This window comes from Eulemur rufifrons, chromosome 3 (assembly GCF_041146395.1).
Source record: "Eulemur rufifrons isolate Redbay chromosome 3, OSU_ERuf_1, whole genome shotgun sequence".
Lineage (NCBI taxonomy): Eukaryota > Metazoa > Chordata > Mammalia > Primates > Lemuridae > Eulemur > Eulemur rufifrons.
In genome coordinates this window covers 62,235,390-62,263,024 of record NC_090985.1, presented here as the reverse complement: position 1 = coordinate 62,263,024, position 27,635 = coordinate 62,235,390, and the positions used below count along the sequence as shown (strand labels likewise).

The window sequence follows — 27,635 nt, the reverse complement described above, 5'->3', positions numbered from 1 at the left end:
TAAGTCAAAATAAAATGGTGGAAACTCAGATCTGCACAGAAGAGTTTGTAAATTGATAAATATGTGAGTAAATATAAAAGGCATTTTTGTTTTAAAATATCTTTAAGAGGTAATTGACTGTTTAAAGCAAAACATAATAATGATATGTATGGATTTCATAAATACAAGAAAGTAAACTGTTTAATAACAGCATAAAGGACAGGAGAGGAGAAATGAAAGTATACTACTGTAAGATTCTCCAATACATGAAGTGCATAATATCTAATGAAGACTGTGATAAGTTAAAATGAATATTATAAATACTAGAGCAATCACTAAAAAATAAAAAGATATAGCTAATGAGCCATAGAGGAGATAAAATGGAATTTGGGAAAAAAATTTCATGATAGTAAGGGAAGAAAGGAACAATGAAAGAACAAAGAATAAAAGAAACAAATACAAAATAAATTTAAGATGGTAGGCTTAAACTCAAGCATATCAATATATCAATAATTACATTAAGTATAAATGGACTAAATCTCTCAATTAAAAGAAAAAAATTGTCAAACTAAATAAAACAAGATTTTAATTACATGCTATTTACAAAAAAATACATTTTAAATATTCAAGACACAGGTAAATTAGAAGTAAATGGATGGAAAAGGATATATAACAAATTTTGGATATATGAAGGCTGCCATAACTGTACTATCTGAAAAAGCAGTCTTCAAAATAAAGAATATTACTAGTGAGGAGGAGGGACATTTCACAATGGTAAAATAATCTATTCATCAATAAGACATAGCAATCTTAAGTGTGGATGCACCCAAATACAGAGCTTTAAAAATATATGAAGAAAAAACTAACAAAATTGAAAAAAATAGACATATCTATAGATGTCGTCAGAGATTTCAACACTCATTTCTCAGCAATTGTTAGAACAAGCAGATAGTCTGGAAATGGAAGATTCAAGCAACACTATCAATCAACTTGGTCAGATTGATATTATAGAATGCTGCATTCAACAATAGCGGGATGCACATTCTTTTTAAGTGCACATGGAGCATTCACCATGACAGAACATATGCTCGGTCATAAAAACTGACTTAATAAATTTTAAAAGATTATAATCATATGAAGTATATTTGTTGACTACCATGGAATTAGACAAAAAGTCAAAAGCATTAAGATATCAAGAAATTCCCCAAATATATGGAAATTAAATGCCATGCATCTAAATAAACCATGAGTCAAAGAAGAAATTACAAGGAAATTAGAAATTATTTCTACATTCTTGATAATAAAAACACAGTATATCAAAATGTATGTATGGCAGCACAATTCACTATTGCAAGGATGTGGAAACAACCCAAGTGCCCGTTAATTCATGAGTGGATTATTAAAATTTGGTATATGTATGCAGTGGAATATTATTCAATTATAAGAAATGACAGTGATCCAGCACCTCTTATATTTTCCTGGGTAGAGCTTGAGCCCATCCTCCAAAGTGGGGTATCACAAGATCAGAAGAATAGGCTCCACATGTACTCGCCATCAAGTTGGCACTGATTGATCAACACTATGGTGTTCACACAGGAGAAGAAACATGAGGAAAAACAGAACTTGACATGGAGAGTCCCTAACAGCTGTGCCGATCTGACAAAGTCCTGACCAACGCCAACAGGGAAATTTGGAGCAAAGATTACGCATGAAAAGAGTTTGAAATTATGCAGAATTGGTCAGTTCCTAATACCCCATGTTAATGGAAAAAAACGAACTCTGTAAAATAATTTAAGGAGTTTTTTTCTGAGCCAATATGAGTGACCATAGCCTAGGGAGTTCTTAAGAAAGTTGTCCCTATGTAGTTGGGTTACAGTTTGGTTTTATACATTTCAGGGACACAGGAATTGCAGGTACAATTATAAATCAATACATTGAACATGTACATTGGTTCTGCCTGAAAAAGTGGTATATCTTGAAGTGGGAACTTACAAATCATAGATGGATTTATGAATTCTTTCACTGGTGATTGGTTGACAGAGTTAAATTTTGTCTGAAAATTTGGAGTCAGTAGGAAGGAATGCCTAAATTAAGTAAGATAAGGGGATGTGTTATCTATCTTGTGACACCATGCAAGCATAAAAAGACCTATTTAACTAGATTTTAGGCATTGTAAGACATGGCTTAATCCTTGCCTTGCATGGCCTTAGGTCTTGTTTATAAATTTGGTACCTTATTGACACAAAGATTCTGTTTTGTCAGTCTTGTGATCTCTTTTTTAACATCTGTTTGGTCAATTGTTGTGTCTAAACACCAAAAGGGAGAGGATATAACAAGGCATGTCTGACCTTCCTTCCAATCATGGCCAGGAACTCACTTTTAAGGTTCCCTTGGCCAAGAAGGGTTCTATTCAGTCAGTGGGGATTTAGGATTTTATTTTTAGTTTACACCGAGATGACACATTGCTACACAGTCAGTAAAATGTCCAAAAAGAAGAAAAAGCCAAACAAATTATGCAACAATATGGATGAATTCTGAAATCATTATGCTGAGCAAAAGAAGCCAAACAAAAGATCACAATCACATATTGTATTATTCCATTCACATGAAAGTCTAGGAAAGGCAAATCTAATTAATACTTACAGGAAGCAAACCAATGGTCGCCTGAGGCTGGGGTGGGAAGGAATGGACTGAAAAGGGCCATGAGGGAACTTTTAGAAATGATGGAATATTCTACATCTTGATTGCTGTGATAGTTACACAGGTGTCATTTGTCAAAATTTGTTGAATGTACACTTAAAATAGGTATTTTTATTGTATGAAAATTTTGTATAAAAAGAAGCAAATTATTTTGTTAATAAGAAAATCAACAATATTAGCACTACTGTTATCTAGCTCTTTCACAAGGTTTTGCAGTACTATGAATTCCTCTGGTCAATCAGAGAATTAGGAAGTTAGCATGGGTTTTCTTGATCTGATTGGGCATCACATTTGGAATTGACCTTTCTGTCCCCTGAATTCTTACAGAACTGTTTTGCTCTTGGTGTGTAAGTCCTAGCTCCCCTATTTGGGCCTCCTCAAGGGTGGGGGCTTGACACAACCATCACAGTCCTTTGCTTAAAACTTTCCCCTCAGTTCATTTTATGAATGTAGTTATGCTGAATGAATGGATTCCTGGAGAGCAACTGGGATGGACTACTGTGGAAAGCACTCCCTGTTAGCAGAGGTGTTAAAGAAAGGGCTGAACAGCCATATATATTAGGGATGTTATAAAGTGATTCAAACATTAAATCATGCCTGCACTAGAGAAGTTCTTTACGAGCCCTGATTTGTGAGAAAAGAACGCTTCCAAGGGTATGAGGCATTTCTCCACGGAAAGAAATGATCCTAAAAATTAGGAGGGACAGCAGCCATTCTGACAATCCGCTGACCATAGGCAGAGTGGGATTCACCCCTAAACCAGCAGAGTGGGCTAGATGTCAATTTCCAGGGATATGGGATTGAATTAGAAGCTAAGGAAGGATATAATTTTGGAAATGTACAAGTCAGACATGCAATCGAATAGAAGGTATTTAAAAGAGCGCAGGTGCATGTAAGAAGTTTCCTGGAAAGGAAAGGTAGGTGGTGGTGTAGGCATGGGCCATCTGAGGATGGCAGTTGTCCTCTGACTCCCTGCTCCTGTGGCTTTCGGTCCTTAACATGAGAGGATGTGATTCAGCACAAGGTAAAAAGGTCTGCAGATCCTCTGACCAGACCCCTTTGCTTATAATCATCATTATTACCTTTAAGCCAAAGTTTACTCATCTGTAAAATGAGGATAATAATAATTATAAAATCATTGTGAGGCTTTGATAACATAATGCCTGTAAGTGTTTAGTACAGGCCATGGCTCATCAAAAGTACTTAGTAAATCCTGGCTATGATTATGGTTATGATTTTGTTACATGTTTCATCATTAAACCATATGTCATTCACTCCAGAGGCAAAAAGTAGGAAGGCTATTTCTCAATTTCTGTACCATGCTCATAGTGAAACAGTCTATGCCATCTAGTAACATACCCTTAAATAATCTCTACTGCATTAAAATCAGGAACTTAGAGAAAATGAGGATTTTTCTTTTTAAGCTTCATCTGTGGACTCTCAAGCAGTTTTTAGATGTGCTCTTTTGTTTTAATTGAAAGTTCCATGAGAGCAGGCACCTGGTAAATTATGCCCACCACTGTTTCCCCAGGGCTTAGCAAGGTACTTGGCACTTAGTAGGAGCGCAAAAGATGTAAGTTGAATGAATATAGTGCCCTTCCCAGAAGCCTTACATGCAAGTAGTGTTTGAAAGAATCGCTAATGGCTACCTTGCTGTATATGCAGCAATGACTGAAAAGTTAATAGATTATAAATGTAACAGCGATGATTTTGAGTAGTCATTTAACCTATTTACAGCAGCTAGAAGATTATTTCTCCACTGTATGAAATTAAGTAAGAAATAATTCATGGTTCATGTTCCATATCGTCCATCATGAGACCTTCTTACCAGTATAATTAGTTAGTGAAGGACAGCGCACTTTCCTTTCCACCTTTTGTCAAGAATTCTAAAGGCTTTAGAGACAAATTACTCAGGGGGTGAAACAGCAGGACTACTGGTGTTATTTATAAACCCTTCACTGAAAACTGTTTCAGGATCTGTAGCAGCAAATCTCAAGCATCGTTTACCTTGCCCCATAATCCTGGAGTTTGAATATGAATGATGGAACAACTAATGACATGTTAGCCCACAAAATAGCATTAGCTTCTTTTGTCATCATCAACCTTTTTTTTCAAAGAACACATAGAAATGTATAAATTGCAGTTTATTTCACCATAGAAGCATTTAATCAAATGTATTATAATTATGTTTTGGGTGGCTATTAAGAATAATCACTGTTTTTTCATTACAAGGATCGTCCTAACAATTACATTAATGAGGGTCAACCATAAAGAGCACTGGGAATTTAGCTACATTTAAATGTTAAATTTGCCTCTCAGCCTTGTAGATTCCCTATAAATCGACTACTGTGGGCCAGAGTCTTTCCATGGGCATTGGCATTTAATGGCTATTCCTTGAACCAATGTTTTACTTTAAGTGAAATGGATTTGCATTAAAAGCATATTTATTTCCCAGGATTCTTCTTACACATTTGCTTTCCTTTGTTTTAGAATTTGCAGTTTTTCAAGTTTAGCTCTTTCATTCTCTCACTATATAATAATTTTTAGTAGGTTATATTTTAGAAGATTTGGCATAAAAAAAATGTGCATACTTTTATCAGTCAGTTAAAGGGGACTTTACCTGCCAAATAGGAAACTGCCAGGTGACCAAGAAGGAAAAGCCTGTTCGCATAAGTAAAATGAAAACATATTAGAATACTGAACTAACATTCACCTCATTTTTCACTATTGTCAACATCTAACTTTGTTCCATCTTCAAGGATTATGGTCTGAAGCAAGGCTTAGTCACCATGTTTCAGTCCTTGTAGTAGTTTCCTTGGGACCTGATTTTGGGGGAAACTTCACTAATATGGAGCATTAACCACGCAGTTTGTCACCTTTTTTAACCAACTGCTTTACACAAAAGCATAGACACATTTATTTTGGATAAATCCATGTTCTGACACATAAGCAAATATGGAAACTAGAAAGGAATCTAGAGTCTCTCACACCCAGATCAATTTTATTCATTGGTCTGAGCTGCCTCTAAAGCATATACATGACACCATCCTCATTTTTCTGAATATGATATATATTATTCATTAGAAATTAGCCTTTTATTCTATTTTAATGTACAATTTCAGATAGAATTTGTTTTTAGTTATAAAACTTTCTTATATGTTTATCCCTTATTATCCATGGTACAGCTTCTTGTGTGACCTTGACACCATGGTATCCAGAAATGAAAAAAAGTCCATTTCAGTTCAGACTCTTGGTCCATCCAGCCTATAATTCTACTTCTGACAGTGGCCCCCAGAGGTGTTTTATGGTGGGCTAGGCTATTCACTTTGACATCAAAAATAAAATTTTCTAGAAGGTAAAATCATGACTCTCATGCAAGTATACAAGGAACACATGTCAAAGATTTTACTCAATTCATTAATTAACCAGGGAATCAATAAGATATTAACACCAATTCAAAGAGCATTTGAGACACTAAGTCTATGCAATTTAATAAATATTAGGATAAAATTGCTGGGTTAAATAAAAGCTAGTTAATGTTTTAGAGGCCAATAAACTATAACCTTTGGGATTATTTGTTCATTATTTTCATCTCTTCTAGACATCTATAAGTTAACATGTAACTTCACTAAATCTGGGAACTTTAATCAATAATAAGCAGTGAGTCAAAATAGGTACATTCTCCTAAATAATCTTTGGGTGGACTTGGCCCTGAATGACATTGAAAGAATTTGCTGCCTACCTTTTTGCCTTATTTTCAGTTTATGAATAATTTTTATAACAGTGGTAAAAGGTATAAAAACATATTGAGTAATACATAATAGAGTGTTTGATCTCAGCTTATATTTGTAAATATATATGTACATAATTTTGGTAAGGAGCACTGACTTGTCATTCCCCAAGGCAGAAGCCAAGAGTAGAATCCCTAAAAAGCAGGATTTACTTACCAGAAGTTGCTACAGAGAGGCAGGAAGAAGTCAATATTTATCTCTGCTTTTGTCCCTCTAGACATTTAAGAATTCATCCATTTATCCATTCAGTGATTCAAGATATCTGTTAAGCATCTACTATATGCCAGGAATTGAGGATTGAGGTGGAAAAGACAAAGTCCCTGCTCTTAAGGAGCTTACATCATAGTGGAACAAATAGGCAATAATAAAGCCATTACAAGAATAATACAGTTTTGGGTAGAAGAGAGTGCTATAAAAAAGAAAAAAGAAGAAGAAATAGAGTAAGGGAGATCATGAGTGACCAGTCCGAGTGATGGGCTTTAGATAAAATAGAATGGTTGGGAAATCCCTGGAGGATTGGCAGGCCTGCAGAGTGTCAGTTAGGGCTCTGTCGTTCATCTAATCGGTCCTGGGCTGCCTGGGCCCACTGTATGAAGTAATTCTAGTCTTACTCTGTTTCACGGTCCAGGATACTTCCAACCAGAATTTCCATCCCCTTGTGATGAGATAGCAGCGCGGGTGACCAGAGCAGCAAATGAAGCAAATAGTTTCCCCTGGGGAAAAAGTAGATTTCCTGGGAGAGGGCAGTGGGAAAAGATACACAGCATGGATTTTAGATCAGGGACACCTAGGTTTGAATCCTGTCTCTACCACTTACTACTCTATGACTTTAGACAAGCTACTTAAATCTATTTTCCATCTGTTAATGACACTTGAAGATCCCTCCCTCATGGGATCAATTAAATGAAATAATCTTCAAAAAGCCCTAGAGCCACAGGAAACACTCAACAAACAGTAGTCTTATTATTCCCCTATATAGAGAGTCTGTAGTACCATATTCATGTAGTACAGATTTACTAGTCTTAGTGATTGCTGCCATATATTTTTCAACTTTATGAAAATATGACTCATTATCACACAGTTTAGGTGCCCGGCCACCTGGAGGTCTACCTGGTGTGTTGATGTTGACCTAAGATATGTGGTCAAAATTACCTCAAGTGGCCAATCTGAGTTTTCCGAAGAGATGGAAGAGCAGGGTCTTAGTGGCACACCTGAAACTTTTTAGCACAAGCTTGGAGATTCTTGGGTAGATTGAGAGTTTAGAAACTAAAATTATAATGCATTTCATGGAGTTTTGATCAGGGATTTTTTTTTTTTTAATTTCCTTTTTTTTTTTTTTTTTTTCCTGTTCTGTCCTGTCATTTGTTTTCTTTTCCTTTCCCCCCACCCTTATGAGATGGTTTTTCTTCTGGGGAGCTGTGGGTCAGGAAGCTATTAATTAACTGCTTCTGACTCTAATTTTCAATAAGATTTAATACAGTAGCAATTAAACTGCCCCCTTGAAAAGAGAGATTAAATGTCTGCAAATTGCACGAATTGATTTTCTAATTGTTTTGGTAATAACATTTTTTCATTTGATAATATTGCTGAAAAATAATTTTAATTAAATTTTAAATGTATTTTTAGCAGTTTATTCTAGGGGGACTAAGTTTTCTTTCAGAAAATACATTAAGACCATAACATTCTTCTCTAACCCCATAATTATTATGATCAGGGGAATGTCTGTAACACATTCCATTGCAATTAAATTGCCTACCCCAGACCATACTGTTCAAGATGTGTTTACAAAGGAGAAATGGATTTTCCACAGCCGCTTGCCTGTGAGTGCATTCTTCATGCAGCAATAACAGACTTGAATTTAAACTTTCAAAGCTTTCAAATGTCTTTCAAAACCTCTCATAACACAAATTGCTTAATTTGTGTACATGAAACCCCACTGATTCCATATGAATGAGAGTCAGTGTACAATAAGAGGAGCTATGGGAATCTCTGTGTACGGGCCCACCAATCTCTTCAGGAATTAGCAGGTATTCAGCCTTGTTCCAATATCCTGCACGGACGACAGTCATTACTGAGATCTCCCCGTGAAGACTGAAATCGGCTGTGAACAGTATGAGGCAGCTTGGGTATTTCTTACAATATTAATTGGATGGTCTTCACCCAGTCACATAGCCGGGAAATATTTCCTGTGAGATGAGTGCTTACCAAAAAGATTCATAGAGAGAGAGGAAGCAGCAACAAGGGGAGGAGGAGGAAAAGAGATAATCCAAACCAGGATCAAGGCAGAGTCATATATTAATAGAATATACCTCACAGTTCAACTTTTCCATCTTTAAGAACAATCATCAGAACTTTGATTTATTAAATTGGAATTGTAAATCCACCAAGTCATAATTAATTGATCACGATGTCATCGATATATAATATACTGGGTCATCCTTGTGGATGTATCAGCTATAATAAACCAGTTGAGTACCTATTAATAAACTAGTTGAGTACCTACTAATCCTCACAAGCAATTTGGAAATGAGGTATCATTAGTCCTATTTCATGATTAAGGAAACCAAAGTTGAATGTCCTTACATGATTCTTCCAAAGTCACCCAGTTTTTAGGCAGAAGAGTTTGAATTTGAATCCAGCCCTACCTGCCTCTAAACCCCATATTCTCTCAGCTGTGTCTTTCTGCCTAGGTCCCACTTCTCCTTGGCTGACATGCCGAAGGATATGTCTTTCTATCCTTAAATTCCAAACCTCCCTTGGAAATAATTTCCTAACCGTGAACTGCCCTAATAATGCTGTAGTTTGTTTCTAGGGGAGAATACTGGCCTTCAGAGCAGGCTCCTTCTACTCTACCAGCTTTCTATTTCTAAAAAGCATTTGATGATTCCCTCTTCAGAGCTCATATACCTGTCAAAAGATACTATGCAATTTATCTCCAGGGATAGTTAACATTCCCCCCACCCTGAGATGTCAGGTGCTCTCAGAAATTGAAATGCAGGATCTCCCTCAGTGCTGGTGTTTTATAATAGATCAGTAGCTGTCACTGATAAAATGTCTCCTTGGAATTGCAGACGGAGCTGCAGGGCAGCCGGCAGGCAGGCCCACCCTGGTCTCTCCTGTGGTTATCAGCATTCTCACTGGTGACACAGGAGTTTCTGGAGTCGTTTTAGTTTTGTAGAATGTTCATGGGAACTTAGATAGTATCTGAGGAAATGCCTTCCTTAAGTCACTAATTCTAAAGGAAGGCAGCCAAAATCTTTCAGTCTGAGACAGAAAGGGAATTTTGGAAGCCTGAAGAGGGCATGCACAAATATTTCTTGCCTCTATTTTTTCAATATGGAATTTGGAGCCTTTTCCTGTCAACCACCATGCGGTGTCTTTAAGAAGCTCTGTATGGGAGGAAAACAGCCCTGAGTGAGGCATACTCTGTCTGCTGGAATTAAATGTCCCTTCTTGTTTCCTGACATCCACAATTCTCATGCATCCTCCGGCTACCTTAGTGACTTCCGTTCTTTGAACTTCTTGACGCTGTCCTTAAGTTGTGCATGAATTTGACAATTCACCTGATACTCTCTGGAGTCCAGAAAGCATGTACTCCCCACCAGCTTCAACTAATTCTAAAAATGTCACAGTTTCTGTTAAAATGCTTCCAGCTACTACCAGAGTAAACGCACAGATTTGTCTCTCCTGGGTGTGCTGTGAGCTCATGGCATAAAGAATCCTCTGGTTTTAAAATGGACTTCTGACCTTTCCACCGAGAAGTGTTGTTATCTTTATCTACATGCCTTCCAGAGAATTCCAGTGGATGAGATGTCATCATCTGGTCCTGGGCCCTGTCACCTCTCCCCCAGACTATACCTTTTCCCCAACTGTCTCTGCACCTCCGTGGTTGTTCACACAACTCCTTCACCACATTTTTCTGGAGCATCTCCCTAAGGTGCAGCTCCAGTCACCTCCTGTGCACTGCCCCCCGTAGCTTCACATTTATGAACTACATTCAGTTCATTTTCAGCCTTACATTTAGGACCTTCCGCAGTTGGTTGCCCACTTTATCTGCCAATAATTAGCCCAAGTTACCCCGACATCAACCAAACTAAAATGCTCACATATTCTATTCACTTGGAGTACCTGTGGTCATTTCTGCCTGTTGACATTCTAAGTACTCCAACCCAGAGCAAGGGGCTTGGAGGGATAAACAGGGGGAAACCTTGGTACAAAGTTTTTGAAATTTGAGTTGGGCTTAGAGAAAATCTAGATGGCATCCTAAGGCATCATAGTGCTCAAAAACAGTGACAGAGTCCAATCCACAGGACTGGAAGTGGAGGATTGGGAGAAAGCTCTAGCAATGTTATTACCAGAAACACAAAGAAACGTCCTTCTCCTTCCCCAAAGTAATTATTGGATAAAATAATAATTGTTTTTTTATAATACATGGGTTAGCAGGAGGCAGCATAAGGGAATTCCTCAGAGGTGAGAAATAAGAGTCAGAGTCTTTAGAGGTAGGAACACTCTGGAGCCTGGCACTCGTCTGCTTAACCCTGTTTGCCTATAGCATGGGTTTTAATAAGCAGCAAGTGCGTCTAGGACAGGTATAAAACTTGGGGCTTCTAGTGTCCTTATATAAAATATTTATTAACTTTAGACTTGTAAGGTAAGTATGTGACCTGTAACTTCCAAGGTCTTCACTGGCAGAATTGAAATAAAGTGTATAAATTCCAAACTAGTAGAGATAGAAGAACAAAAGGAATGAGAGAAGGGAAAAAAGTCAACCCCAAAGAAGGCAAGAAAGAAAGGGGGAAAAGAAACCTAGAAAACATAATGAATAAAGAGAAAGCAAAAACTAAGATGGCATAAATGAATACAATTTAATAATCACACTCTGCAAAAGTGGAATATACTCTCCAGTTAAAAATCAAAGATTATTAGACTAGATCTTAAAAAATCAACTCTAAACTATTCATAAGAGAAACCTCTAAAAACATAGAGGCAGAGGAACACTGCAGGTAATATAATGGGAAAAAGTATACCAGTGTAAAACTCTGCCAAAGAAAGTGGTTATGGCTATATTAAATATTAAGAAAAACTGGAATTTAGGGCAAAAAGCATTACTACAGATGAATTTTCAATTTACCAGGAAGACATAATTCTAAATTTACATGTTCCTAATAGACTAACCTTGAAGTATATAAAAAAGAAATTGCTGGAACCACGAGAAAAAAAATACCCAAAATCATAGAGGAATATTTTCACATGTCTCTCAAAACTGATAGATCAAATAGACAATAAATCACTAAGGAGTTAAAAAGGTTTGAAGAACACAATTAACAAGTTTGATTTAATGGACATACACAGAACAGTGACAGTACATTCAAGTACACATGGAACATTCATAAAAATTGATCATATAAGAGGCCATAGAGCAAATCTCAACAAAATTCAAAGAATATGTATCATATGGCCCATAGTCTCTAACAGTTAAATTAGAAATCAGTAATGAAATAAATAACTAAGGAAACCCCATATCATTAAAAATTAAAAAACACTTTCTAACTCAAGTCAAAGAAAAAAGTCAAACTAGAAATTAGTAAATATTTAGAACTGAAAAAGCATGAAACTACTAATCAGAACTGATGTGACACATTTAAAACAATATTAGGGGAAGAGTATAGCCTTATTGCTTATGCTAGAAATGAAGCACGTCTGCAGAGTAATAAACTGAGCATTCAACTCAAGAAGTTAGGGGGAAAAAAGCAAATAAACCCAAAGAAAGATGAAGGAGAAAAATAATAAATATAAGAGCAGAAATCAATGAAAGAATAATTACTATACAATAGAAAGCATCCAAAAAAAACCAAAAATTGTCCTCTTTTTTTCTTCAAGATACTAATAAAACTGACAAACTGCCAGCAAGATCAATGAACAAAATAGAAGACACCAATAACCAACATCAGAAATGAAAAGATGCTGCAGACATCAATAAAGATTAAAAACAAGATATTATTGACAACTTTATGATAATTATTTTGAATATTTAGGCAAAACTCATAAATTTCTAGAGAAATGTAACTTCCATAATTAGTTCAAAAATAAATACAAAACCTGAATAACCTAATAACCATGAAAGAAATTGAATCATCAGTTAAAATTGTTACTATAAAGAAAGCACTAGACTTAGATGGTTTTGTAAAAAGTTCTACAAAATAACCAAGAAATAAAGAATTCTAATCTTACACAACCTATTTCAGAATGTAGAAAAAGAAGGAACACCATTTTATGAATCAGATTTATCCTTGATATTAAGATCCAGAAAATGCAAGTTTTTTTAATGTACATTTACAATAGCAACAAACAGTATAAGCCATCAAGGAAAGAAAACTTACCAAAAGTATGGAAAACTGTATTACAAATCTTTAAAGACATTACAGAAGACTTAAATAGACACGTAACAACATACCATTTTTATGGATAAGAACACAATATCCTAATAAAAATGTGTTAGATTTCCCCGGAATTTGATGTACAGGTTAATACAATTCTGATCAAAATCTAAAAATATTTTTGGAAAGTTTTAAAATGATTCTAAAATTTACCTGGAAGAGCAAATGGTTCGTAATAGTCAAGATACTCTCAAAGGAGAAGGAAGAGAAGGTAAGGGAACTTACCTGCCAGATATCAAAGATTAGAAAGTAATAGCAAGTAAGATAGTATGGTGTTGCCATGGGCATAGACAAATAGACCACCGAAAATAATTAGAAAGCCACAAAACAAATCTTCACATAAAAGGAAACTTGATATATGGCAAAACTGATACTGCAGATGGGGTGGGGAAAGAGGATATACTAGTGAATAAATGTTTCTGGACAACTGAAAAATAAAAATAGAATCCTACCTCACACCCTACACAAAAATCAGTTCCTATTCCAGATGGATGGAAAATGCAAAAATGAAAAGCAAATCTTTAAAAATTTTAGAATGTAACATCAGAAAATATCTTTTTGATATCAGGGTAGGGAAGGATTTCTTAAGATATAAAAAGTACAAATCTTAAAGGAAAAGATTTATAAATTCAACTACATTAAAAGTAAGAACAATATGTCAAGAATTCCTACAAATCAATTTAAAAAACACAAACAAATCAACTAGAAAATGGGCAAAAGGTATGAACAGGAATTCCACAAAAGAGAAAATGTAAATGACAAAAAAATAAAGTGTAAAAACATGCTCAATCTTACTGATACTTTTACAAATGATAATGAGATAACATTTCACACTCACCAAATGAGCAAAAATGTAGTTTGATAATACCAAGTGCTGGAAAGTATGTGAAGCAAGAGAACAATTCATATACTGGCTGTGTAAGTGTAAATTAAAAATGAAAACATTTTGGAATTGCATGGTGAAATTAAACACACACATACTCTATAGCCCAGCAATCCACGTTAACATTTAGAGCCTAGAGAATGGTGACTGTAGCATATAATGACAGAAAACTGGAAACTACCTAACGGACATTGTCAGGAAAATGGATAAATAAATACAATGAGATAATGTACAGCAATAAAAACTGAAAATACTACAGCTATACACAATAACAGATAAAGCTTACATATGTTTGAATGGAAAAAACAAGTTACAGAAATACAAAGGCTGTCCAGAAAGTATCCAGCCATTGTTAATTTAATATAATGAGAATATATTACATGGCTGGATACTTTCCGGACAGCCCTTGTATAACTGGATGATACAATTCAAAAGCAGGCAATATTAAACTGTATATATAGTTATATATGTAGTTATGTACATATATGTGGTAAACTATAAAGTGATAAAACTATTTAAAAAAGCAAAGAATGACTAACAAGTAGGACAGGATAATGAGTACCTCTGGAGGGAGGAAAGGGTCTACAATTGGGGGGGAGTCATAATATGGGTTTCAAAGGAACTGGTAATATCTTTCTTGCATTGAATTATGGACATATGTGTATTTTTATATTGTCACCCTTTGTAATATACATTTATGTTCTCTACAACTTTACATTTGTATGGTGTATTTCACAATAAAATAATTAACCAACTAATCAGTCAAGCTTGCTAGAGGTTAAAGAACTGCAGCTAGAACCCACAAGATGTGCCCAGTACATTTTCGAGGATAAATAAGAGACAGTGAAATTTCAATGAGGCTCTGATTCATAGCTGAAACTAGTGAAAATCTTCTCTCTTGAATGAGAATAAGTTTTAAGTGGGGCAGAGACTTCTGCTAGTGCCCTGGGGATTGCTGGGGATTTTGTGACTTGTGACTGCAAGAAATAAATGAATGATTTGAGAAGGGAAACTTGAACAAAGGAGCACTGCCTTTTGTATCAGAAAGGCACGTAATTTGCAGTCATGTAGGTACAAAAAGGGTACTGTCCTTTTTATAAATATGAGGACATTGTATCTGTTACTTACACAAATAAAAGTTTCTTTTTCCTCTCATAGCAGGAAGTCCAGAAATAGGCAGTGTAGAGCTTGTTCAGTGGGTTAGTAATATTTTCTAAATCCAGGCTCCTTCTGTCTTTCCACTCTGCCATTTTTAGTGTGTGGGCTTTTTGCCCCATGCAGCTCCAAACTTCTCATCTACCATTAATGTAGGATAGGGGCATATTCCTGACTCTTTGTCAGCAAAGTAAAAGCTTTCCTAGAACTCTACTGTAGCCTGCCATTCATACCCTAATAGTCAGGAGGATGGTGTCCCATGGCCATTTCTTGCTGCAAGGGAGCCTGGGAAAGTATTATTTTGCTATTGCAGCCTCTATAATAGGAGCCTGCAAAAGTGAAGAGGGAGAGGTAGCTAGCAGTGTCTGTCAATGTACTTCACTAAGAATTCTTCCTTTCTTCTCTCCAGGAGCCAGTCTGCTTGATGATTTGTATAAATATTTCTTCTTCCATCACTCCCATGGAGACACCCTGACTGTCATGGATCCAAAGGAGATGAATATTGCTGCTGCCATTTGGACTGTTGTCTCTTACGTCGTTGCAGACTTGGAAGAAATGCTGCCTAGGTCCTAGAAAGAGCAATAAGAAGGCACCTTTGTCCTTTCTAGCCAGGAATCTTGGGTCTGCAGCTTTTGGAAAGGCCTCTTCAAGTAATAATTTTATCTACTCATCTTCAAAACACAACATTTTTTGTTTCTATAAGGAATGATCCCCCACAACATAGAATCAACATATAGTAGAGATCACAATGGGGGCATTTCTTTATACTACTTTCTAAAAATATTATTTCTACTTTGAAAATATGCCCTGAATAAATCTTTGAAGATTTCTAGTTTTATGTGTTCACTTATGGTCATTAAATATAACAATATCAATTATTGTGGTTTATGTTATTTGCTGAAGGAGTAGGGGAATTACTCAATTGTAGTATGAACTTAATTGAATATATGGAGGCATGTGGCTTTCTAATTTATACATTTTTGTTATGTGAATTCTTTAAATGAGATATGGAAGTTTTAAATTAACAGAGAAAAAAGATGTCCCCATTTGAGGAAAAAATCAAGTATGTATAATTCAATTGCCTTATTAAATATGAGCACTAATATCTATCACTATATAAATAATGCTATTTTACATTTATGTTTTGTATATTTTACATAATATTTCCATGAAGTTGGGGCTTATTCACAATTTGCTGATAAAAAGGTTGAAGCTCAGAGAGGCTAAATAATATTCACAGAGTCCTACAGAGCAAAAATATTGATCCCCATTCATTCTGGTGACAATCTCTACTATTCTTCCTGACATAATGTCCAATATTCAATAAAAAATAACAAGATACACTAAAAAAAGCAAGAAAAAAAATAAACTCATTGCCAAGAGATAAAGCAATTAGGAGAACCAGACAAAGAGATAACTCAGAAGTTGGAAGTATCAAAGAAGAAGCTTAATATTACTATGATTAATATATTAAAGATCTAGTGGGGAAGATGGACTACCCATACAAAGAGAAGGAGAATTTTAGAAAAGAGATGGAAACTATAAAACAAATGCAAATGTTAAAATAAAAAAAAATACAATATCAGAGATAAAAAATTTCTCTTTTGGACTAACCAGTAGGTTGGACAAGGCTGAGGAAAGAATCAGTGGACTTGAATATAGGTCAATAAAAATTATCCAAACTGAAACACTAAGAGAAGGAAGAATGAAGGGGAAAAAAATGCCAAGAAGTATCATCCAAGAATTATGATATAACATCAAGTGGTCTAATATACATGTAATTGGATTTCCAGAAAGAGAAGACAAAGCATCAGTTTTTTTAAGGGTAGTAATTAAAAGGATTGAAGGACAGAGTAGCGTCTTTGATATCTGGCAAGATGGCAGCCCAGTATTCTGACTGGCCCTTATACTGGAAACTGCTAAAAATGTCATTTAACATTTGAAACACCTTATTAAATATATGAATGAACCGGTTAAAAAGTAAAGAGTATTAGACAAAAGACAAAGTAAAGGCATGTATCAAGAGAGATGTATATTATAGAATATTAAACAAACTTTCTCTTTGAGAAAATTTGAAGAGTGTGGGAAATATTCACTGGGTTAGTTTTGCAAACTTTCAGGCCTCAGGGAACTGTAGACAAATCCCAGATTCTCCCACATTAAGGATCCCAGAGAATCCCAAAAAGAATGAGACCCTTAAAAAGTATACCTTAATACAACGACAAACTAAAAATAACTGTGAGAACTACAAGAAAAGTTACCATGATTGAATAACTGCTGAATAGAGGGTCCAAAGAAATTCCCACAGATAAAGTTACAAAAAATATGAACTCGCAGCCAAAAGGGGGTGTGGGGAAGGAACCATAGCATTCTGAGCAAGAGCAAACCAAAAAAGACAACAAAAGAGTTAACTCACAGTGTCCTCTCATATTGTAATCTTTAGGTTGAGAATTTTTTAAACTATGTCCATTATGTTTAAAGAAGTAAAAGAAGGGATTGAAAATAGAATAGAGAGCAAGGAACTATAAAAAAAAAATGACCAAGCGTGTTGTTGAAAGAACCAAATAGAACTTCTAAAAATATAAACTTTAATAAATGAAATTTAAAAATTAATGGATCAATTTAACCAATTTAATAAGTTAATTCATGAACCCAAAAGACAACAGTGAAGAAATTAATGAGAATTTAGTACACTAAACTAAAGATATGGAAAATATGAATGAGAGGTTAAGAAATATGAAGGATAGAGCTATATTGTCTAACATGTTTAATCAGGGGTTCAGACAAATGAGACAAAGAATCCCATGAAGAAATATTAAATGAAAATTTTTCAGAAATAATGAAACACACCAATCCACAGAATGAAGAAATCCGATGAATCCCAAACAGAATAAATGAAAAGACATAGAGAAACTACAGACCAAAAAAGACAAAGAGAAGATCTTTGAAGTAAGAGAGCAGAAATGGATGATCTCAAAAGGAGCAACAATTAGACTTTTAGCTAACTTCTTAATAGCACAGTGCAAGCCAGAAGACAGGGAAATAATAATCTTCAACATGCTGAGAGACAACAATTATCAACCTAAAAATTCTGTACTCAGGAAAAATACCTTTCAAAAACAAAGACAAAATAAGGACATTTTCAGATAAAAAGTGAGTGAGTTTACTACTGGCAGATCTTCACTAAAGGAAATTAGAAAAAGTGTACTCCAGGAAAGATTAAATGATCCTAGAGTGAACACTAACATACAAGAAGTGAAGAGACTGGCTCAGGCCAAGATCTATATGTGATCTTTCAGGCCTGACTGTAAGCGGTGACAAAGGCTTTGCCTGGCAGGCCTGGTGGGAGAGAGCTGCCCTCTCCGCGCCAGATTTAGTACACAGACAGAGGATCTTAGTTTTCCGGAGGGCAGTCAAGGACTGAGGCCCCCTAGGGCAGCCAGCCATTCCTCCCCCAAACACCTCCATTCAAGGCCTCCTTATCTTATGAGCAAGACACTCTCATCCACTCTGAGTGCTTTTCCACTTCTAGCCCTTCTCCCTCTCCCTCTTCTCAGTCCCCCATAAATGTCAGGAGTCATGTTCAGGGCTCTTTGGTCCTGAGATGATTTCTCCCATCTGGGCTGATTCATCTGACCCTTGCCTTGTGCCATTCTCTGGGGGAAAGAAATTGAACATTAGGGAACTGGTGCCTAATTTTGACTTTTGCTTACACTATCTCTGTAAGTGATTAAGGCTGCTTATTTTCATTTTGGCTCAGTGTCCTAACTAACCACCTAAACCTGGCAGCTGGACAGAAACTAAGAGCAAAGAAAGTGGTAATCATTTTAAACAAACATGGAATAAAGAAAACAACAATAATAATAACGTGGTATTTGAAAAGAACACAAGACAGAAAGAAGATACTTGACTAGAATAGCATATTAATATTAGGTAACTATGAAATATCTGATTTCAAACCAAAAGTTTAGTTTATTATATCTCAAACAAGAAGCAGTACAATTAATCAAAGTGTGTGCCTAAACTATCGACACAGTTTTGCCATTTTAAGGGTAGCTTGTTTATGCCAGCAGCGAAGAAGCCTGGAGAACGAGTAGCGATGAAATCACAAAAGGTGTTTTCCACAGCTTGTTGAGAATTGAATATTTTTCCTTGCAAGAAGTGGTCCAGAGCTTGGAAGAAGTAGTAGTCAGTTATGCAAGGTCTGGTGAATACAGTGGATGACAGAGTTTTCAAGTCCAGCCTCTGTAGTTTGAGCAGCATTGTTTTTTGTGACATGTCATCTTGCAAGAGGATTGGCCTGTCTCTATTGATCAATCTCAGCTGCTTAATCGCAAGCACCCTCATCATTTCATCCAGTTGATTGCAGTAGACATCCACTGTAATTGATTGACCAGGTTTCATGATGCTAGAGTGGATAATACCAGCGCTGGACCACCAAATAGACACCATTGGCATTTTTTTATTAATATTTGGTTTTGAACTATGTTTTGGCACTTCATCTTTATCCAACCATTGTGCTGAATGCTTGCAGTTGTCAAAAAGAGTCTTTTTCATCACACATAACAATATGGTGTAGAAATGGTTTGCCTTTATATCATGACAGCAAAGAAAGGCAAGCTTCGAGATCATTTCTCTTCTGACATTTGTTTAATTCATGTGGTACCCATCTGTCCAGCTTCTTTACCTTGCCCATTTATTTCAAATGGTCCAGTATTGTTGGAATAGTAACATCAAACCTTGCTCTAACTTACACATAGGTTGAGATGGATTCACTTCTACTACAGCTTTCAGCTCATCATTATCCACCTTGGTCTCAGGGCACCCATATGGCTCACTTTCAAAATTAAAATCACAAGAATGGAACTTCTCAAACCATCAACATACTGTGCATACATTAGCCACATCCTTCCCAAACCCTTTGATGATATCTCGAGCTGTCTGCACTGCATTGGTTCCATGATGGAACTCATATTCAAAAATAACACGAATTTTTTACTTACCCATGGTTTCACAAAAATAGTTCTTAAAAAAATATGAAAGATAATCACAAGCAAAACGTGTGTTGGAAAGACTAAGGATGTACCTTCACAATAGGGGGAAAAAAAAGTGTCAAAGTGAAATGTCAGAGATATCAACTGTCAAACTCAGTACTTAAGGAAATTGGACATTTCGTACTTAATGACCTAATACAAAAGGAAGTTACTGGAATTAGTGTTCTACGGTCCTTGTGTTGATCTGGAAGAGATTAATGACATTGTCTAACTTTAGGCTTTGCTAAGTTAAACATGAAAGTTAAATTTTCTAAGTAAACCACAAAAATAGAGATAGAGTGCATAACCACAAAACAATTACCCCTCCCATGGAGTGAGAAAAAAGATCATCAAATTTGGTATCATATTAAATGACTACAATGCCACTAATCAACTAAAAAAAAAAAAATCCTAAGTTTGGAAAATACGAGATGACTTAATGAAATAAATAAATGACTACTAATTAACTTGTGAATTACAGAAAGAATTATAATTGACATTAAAATGTATTTACAAACTGAATAATAGCACACACACAAATACACACATAGCAAAACTTTTGGAATGCAGGTAAGTAGTTTCTTGGAGGCAAAGTTACAGTTCTAAACACCATAAACAAAAAGAAAAAAAAACCTAACCCAATTTAAGAAGAAAAAAGAATAGCAGAATAAACCCAAAGAAAGAACTAGGAAATAATAAATATTAGTAGAAATCAGTGAAAAAGACAACAAGCATTCAATAAAAAAGATCAAAAAAGCCAAAAGTTGGTTCTTTGAAAATACTAAAAATTACTTATGAAAAGCTTTATACCAATAATTTGGAACACTGAATAAATGGACTAACTTCTGAAAACTGTAAACTACCTAAATTAGCTGATGAATTAACTGAATATTTTCATAACTCCATTCAATAAGTTGAGTCACTCATTTAAAATGTACCAGCGCGCACACACACACACACACACACACACATTCTTTAGGCCAGACAGTTTTACAGGCATGTTCTACCAAAATTTAAACAAACAATTCCAATTTTATAAAACTATTACAGAGTTTATAAGAGAGACTAATAAAACTCATTTTATGGGACTAGTATTATCTTAACATCAAACTCTGATTAAAAACAGTATGAAAAATCACAGGCCAATTTCACTCATGATCATAGAAGAAACAAAAATTGAACAAAATATTAACCAAACTGTATCTATTACTGAAAAAAATAAAATACATGATGACAAAGTTGAGTTTCTGCAGATATGCAAGATTGATTTATCATTAGAGTATCAATATAATTCACCACATTAGCAAATTAAAAGAGAAAAATTATTCCAATCATCTCTAGGTGAAGAAAAATCACATAAAATCCAAAATCCATTTATGATAAAAATTAAAGAGGACATCCTTAACCAGATAAAAAGCATCTACAAAAAAAGTTAAAGAAATACCATAATTAATGTGAAATGCTGAAAACATTTCTTTTAAAGTAAAGAATAAGTATAACCACTTCTATTCTGCACTACTTGGATGTCCTAGCTGCCACAGAAAGACAGGGGGAGAAAATTATACGCAAACAAAGGAAGAAAGAAAATGTTTTTATTTGTAGATAAATATGATTGCCTATTTAGAAAATTCAAAAGAATCTATTAAAAATTATCAAAATAAAAATGGGGCTTAGAAAGTTTGCTCAAGAAAATAAATCAAGAAATAAAAATGAGAAGCATTTCTATATAAATGCTTAGAAAATGTACTGTAAAAGATACCATTTACATGAGCATCAAATAATATAAATTGTCAGCCAGGCACTGTAATGCACACCTGTAATCTCAGCTACTTGAGAGGCTGAGGCAGGAGGATCACTTGAGCCCAGGAGTTCAAGGCCAGCAACATAGTAAGACGCCTATCTCTAGAAATAATAATATAAAGTGTCTCAAAATAAACTTTACAAAAAGATATGAGACTCTTTTATGGAGAAAAATTATCCAACTTTATTGAAATACTAAACCAGTGAAAGAATATGCCATGTTTGTGTTTTGGAAGACTCACTAGTAAAGATGTACAATCTCTTCAAATTTTTCTAAAGTCAATACGATCTCTATCAAAATTTCATATTAGAATGTTTTGTGTTTGAGTTCTTGATTTTTGTTTGTTGGTTTGTTGGTTTAATGTACCAAGCTGATTGCAAAATGTAATTAAAAGACTGAAGACTATAATAGCCAACGATTTCTGAAAAAGACATTAAAACTAGATGATCATAGTAGCCATTAATGTGACTGACCCTTAGTTCCATTTTCTTTCAAGGCAAGATTGCACTGTCCTGATCCCTGGTAATTTGGTATTACCACGTACTTTTGGCAAAGAAATATGAGCAGAAATTAGCAGATTTTTTTTTCACTTAACTGTTTGATGTTTAATGAGAACAGCTTCTACACAGGACTTACAGAAAAAGGGCAAAGCCCTAATATTAAGCAAATAAAACTCATGTTTCAAACAGATCACACACCTTTGGGTGGAAATTGTAGGACTCAGCATATGATTTTTCCCTCCCATGGTCAATGGCAATGTTCCAGATAGTGCCTGCTCTGTGAGCTTGGATCCAGGGTAACACCCAGCAAGGAAACACTTCCAGTCGACTCACAATGGCCATGAAGTATGAATAAGAAATAAATCTTTGTTGTGTTGTGCCACTAATAATTTTGTGGAGGTTTTGTTACCACAGCATAATCTAGCCTATTCTGATTTTCGATCTTGTCTTGACAGATATCAAAACTTATTGTCAACTAGCATTTAAGGTGGCATGGCACTAGCACAGGATAGGTGCATAGACCAGAGGAACAAAATAGAGTTCAGATCCAGAACCACATACACAAAAACCTGGTTTATGACAACGTTGGCATACATGATCTGTAAGAAAAGGTCGACTATTCAATAGATGTTAGAATAACTATCTATAGGTAAACAATTAAATTGGACTCCTACCTCATACCTCCCCTGCAGAGTCTTTTGTTGGGAACAGTTTGAAAACAAAGGGTTGTTTCCTAATTTAAGGGCACCGTGAACGGTGCCCAGTATATAGGAGGTCCAGGTCTGCAATAAATGTCCCTTGATTAGGGAATGTTAGCTGCTTCCATCTTATGGCAAATCCATTTCTCAGTTTCCAGTCCTCCCTATTCCTTTCCTTGAGGTAATGATGAAAACAAGATGAAAATTCCCAGCATAAAGGCCTGTCAAGAGAGAGCTAGCCTGAGTGCTGGCAGGAAAGGTCTGGAATTCTCTCAAAGGAGGGGAAAGGCTTAGACAGGAAATATGGAAACTACCAAAGAGGAAGGTCATTATCACAGTTGTGCTTTAGGTGGTACCATTTATAATCCATCTTCACAAAATGAGTGGCCATAGATAGAGACCTGTATTGGAAGGCACCACTTAATAGCCAGTAACCCACACAGGCAATAATTCCTACCACAGTGGCCCTTGAGAGACACAAGCAGATGTTTTGATTGGTTAATATTGGTGTTGCAGCTTACAAGATGGTGTCTTCCAACTCGATTCAAAAGGCAGTCAGTCAACCGCTCTCAGGGTAGTGCTGGATTGAGAAATGCAGCATACCCTGATTCTTTAACCAAGCTCAATTAGGTGAAACTACAGCTGCATTTAGTCTAACACTAATATTGCCCCACTACTAAAACTCAACTCTTCTAAGTACTCTACTTGATGCCTCCTGAAGGATGAAGTTATCCTCTCTGACTGGGGGAACAAGAGCCATTTCTGTCTTGTGTGAGTTCCTAGTATTGTTTCCTATACTCCTTCCAGCTGGGCCTTCCCCCAGCCTCTGATAATTTCCTCAGACGCATGCACTGGTCAGTACTCAGCAGACGATGTGGGGGTGGGGCGTGGAGCTCTGGCATTCTCTCTCTGTAGCTCTCCTCCCTGAGACCATGTCCTGTGAATTTCAGCTGCCTCAGCCTCCCTAGGTGTTCAGATTCTTCTCTTCAACTCACGATGGTTGCTGGGCTCTGCCTGAGTTTCTCCTCCCTGTGCTGCGACTGCAAACTCTAACAAGGAAGGTAAGCCAGGGCCATCACAGAGCTCACCTCATTTGTCTGCTGTCTCTTGGGCATCGTTGACCTTCATGTCTGACATCTGGTGTCTTGAAAACTGTTGTTATATATATTTGATTTGGATTTTTAATTGTTTCATACATAAAGGTATGTCTGGTCCCTGTTACTCCTACTTGGTTGGAAGTGGGTGTCAGATCACCAATTTTTGTCTAATGTTTATACCCGTATTCCTTTGACATTTTGTGCATTTTGATCCATTCTTTTTTCACAACTTGATTCCAGTCTGGGAATGGAGATTCTCAGAGATTTTATGAACTGTCCAAAGACTGCACAAAAATTCATGGTTATCTATGAATTATCAAAGTCCAAGGATAATCCATGGTTTATCTGATAAAAATTCTTGGATTTTCAGGGCTATTTTACAGAAGGGATATATCCAGTTTTATATTTAGCTTTAAAAACTCATGGGCCATCTGGTGGTTCTTTTTTGCATCCTAAAATGGGTGTTTATGTCCTATTGGACCAAGTTTCTTCCATTTCCTTCAGGAACAGCAGAGAGGAGCGTCTCATAGGAACACTGCCACACTGGTGAGCTCCGTCTTTCTTTGACTTGGGGCTACTGTGCTTTCTGCTTGTCAGTCTGAGCAACATCTTAGATTATCCCTGCAGACGGTGGAACCCCAAGTAAGTTCCATTTTGTATTCTTCACCTACTGCTACCACCACCCTCCCCACTCACTCCAGAATTTTAAGCTTCAGGGCAACTTTGAAAGAGAAAAACTCATAAAGTTTTATTCGAATCTCAAATTCCCACCAGCTGGCAAGATTGTCATTTCCTCCCCAACAAACTGCCTCCCAAGTCATTGCACCCACCTAGTCCCTCCAGGAAACTAGACCTTGCCTCCACCTCCACCCTCCCCACAGGGTTTGGGATTGTGTCACCGTTCCCTTATTCTAGAAGTGGCTCTGAAGAAATGGATCTTATTCCATCTCTCTGCCTCTCCCCATAAAGTTGTTTCCCTGATCAAAAAAACAAAACAAAACAGAATGATGTGGGGCCAAATGGCAGCAGGAATGGTCCATTTTCTAGCTGGGCTCCTTTCCTGATGCCTCACTAGAGGAGTACAGAGGGTCTGGGTGAGGCGACAGTGTGGATGTGTGTGGGTGGGGAGCATGTGGGTGAGTGTGGCTGTCAGTAGCACTGACCATAGGGGCAGTAGGAGGAAAATGTGGGAGTTAGAAAAAGAGACAGATGGAAGAAGAAATACAAAGAACCAGAGGAGTCTGTAAGGTTTTTTTCCTCTCATGACAACTCTACCTGCACATAATAATTGCTAAGGTCTACCAGGCAGCCTAGGAGCCTGGCACAAGCTGTTGAGTATGTACAGCTATAAGGATTTTTAAGTACAATTCTCTTATTTTCCATAAATTGTTATAAAAGGAACTGTTCATGTGCTAAGAAATGGTGTATCCTTTGAGTGGTGGCCTATTTCCTGTGCATACAGCCACTTTCCAATTTGACTTTAGGGTCAAGTTCCTTTTCTGATTCATTTGGCTGAGTGGCCTTAAGTGCAAATTGAGAAGAGAAACCCATATAAATATTGTATAATGTGAAAAGGGTGAATTCTGTAACAAAAAAAGAAGAGAACTAGAGGGAAAGGAGGTCGATAGCTGATTTTGCCCTTGATGTTGTTATGATGTGGTTTTGAGGGTTCTGGTGTGTCTGGGAATGATTTGGAGTTTAAGTTCCCCGGAGTGTTCCACCTTCCTCACAATAATTACACTAATGACACCAAGAGCATCTTGAAAATTCTCATGCCTCTACGCTGCATACATTACACTGCCACGCAGTCCTATTTGCTCAGCATGCCCCTTTCATAATGATTTGAGATGCTTCCCATTTACCTTGAGTAAATATCAAACAGATCTTGATATCTATATCTGTCTCATGAAATATACATCCTTTCTAACTGTGCCCAAATGATTAATTTACAGCTATGTGATGATTAGCATAAAAATCTCATCACGACACAAGATAGAAATGTTATCACTAATTGCCATTTGAAGTGAAGAATGTTTTCTGCATAGAAATTAATGGTGCATGCTTACTTCTCAATTCTCTGTTAAACCAGAAAACCTAAGACTGTTTTCGGAGCAGAAAGAAATTACCTTTGAAGATTTTTGGTGTTTTTTTTTTTTTTTTTTTTTAAATCCACTCCGTTAGATGATCCACAGTTAACCAAAGGAATAGTGGAAGGCAATGGTCAATGAAGTTTTGTCCATGAAATGAGACAGGTGAACTCAGCTCTCATGGAATCAGGTCTTCCAATCAATTGATTACTCAACTCCAGGCAAAGACTTTTTCCCTGGACATTAGGACTTTCCTGTGGCCTTAAAACTTGACAGATAAATATTTATATGTTTGCAGCATATCCAAGTGTGCTCAAGTTCTTCAGAGAACCTGACATTCTCAGTATCATCAGTGGTCATGCTGGTTCTGTTCAAGCAGCCACAGAATTGTCTATGACTTAGATGGTACCTCAGAAAGCCTTTGCTTTATTTTTCAGATGGAAAGAACATTTAGCTGTAGATCTTGGTGATGAAGGTGTGCCCTCGTTCAATTAGTTCTCTTAATTTGAAATACCAGCCAGTCTATCCCAGAGATTGGAACATGATGATTCGAACATGAATTTTCCCCAAGCTGCACTCGTCTCTCAGGCTCTGCCTTGCCACCCAATCACCACTATTATCACCAATACCCACCCTGGGCCAATTACACTGCTTAAAAACTTTATATGCATTTTCTCAGCTCATCCTCATCAATGCAATGAGGTAGTCCTATTTTAATCCCTATTTTAGAGATGAGAAAACCTGGGTACACAGCTCATAAGTAACTTTTCCAAGGTACCAGAACTGATCAAATGTGGCTAAAATCTCAAAAATTCAAACTTGAATATCCTCCTCAGACAAACATAAACTCTCTGGATAGTGGCCCTTTGAGCTTTCCCTGTGTGAACGGATCCAATCTAACTGGAGCATTTTCATTTCAAGTAATAGAAAGTAGGGTTTGGACAGCACCACGCTTCTGCCCAGGAAAGAGGGCCCCACCTCTCACACCAACAGTCATTGTATTGAGGAACACGTGGGTGCCTGTGTCACCAGAGACCTGGCGCTCGGGGCCTGCACAGCATGACTCAGCAGGGCTCTGAGCTGTTCACTCCCAGGCTAATGCCATGAAGGCTCCAGAGAAAAACTGCTCCTCAGCTCCTGCCTTTGAGAGAAGGCTGTGTCCAAATGTGAAGACAGACACCGCTTCAGAGCACGAAGGACAAAAGCACTCAAGAAGAAAAGACGAATTCATCAACATGTCGAGTCTTTCCTCTCAGAGAGCACGAAAGCAATGGATCCTTGCGTAAAGAGGTGCTGTTGCCCACAAGTGTGGAGCATCTACTTTCTTGATTCTTGTTATGCTCCAATTTGTGGTTCCAACAGGACTCGAGAGTAAACATGGCTTTCACAACAGCTGTACAGGGCAGCGTTTTGCATTGTTTAGTGTTTGCAGCATTAAATAATTTGGTGTGTTGGTCTAGGTAAAACCCTTCTG

At 36.5% G+C, this 27,635-nt stretch overlaps 1 protein-coding gene across 1 annotated transcript in view; it reads left to right on the top strand.

Annotated features, from left to right (window-relative positions):
• The window catches only part of CPQ (carboxypeptidase Q), a 448,482-nt gene extending 432,725 nt beyond the window's left edge, over nt 1-15,757 (top strand). The window contains exon 8 of the mRNA XM_069466192.1: nt 15,355-15,757. Within this exon, the coding sequence (XP_069322293.1) occupies nt 15,355-15,518 (164 nt within the window). The 3' untranslated portion in view covers nt 15,519-15,757. The remainder of the gene's footprint in view (nt 1-15,354) is intronic.
• The last annotated feature ends 11,878 nt before the right edge of the window (nt 15,758-27,635 follow it).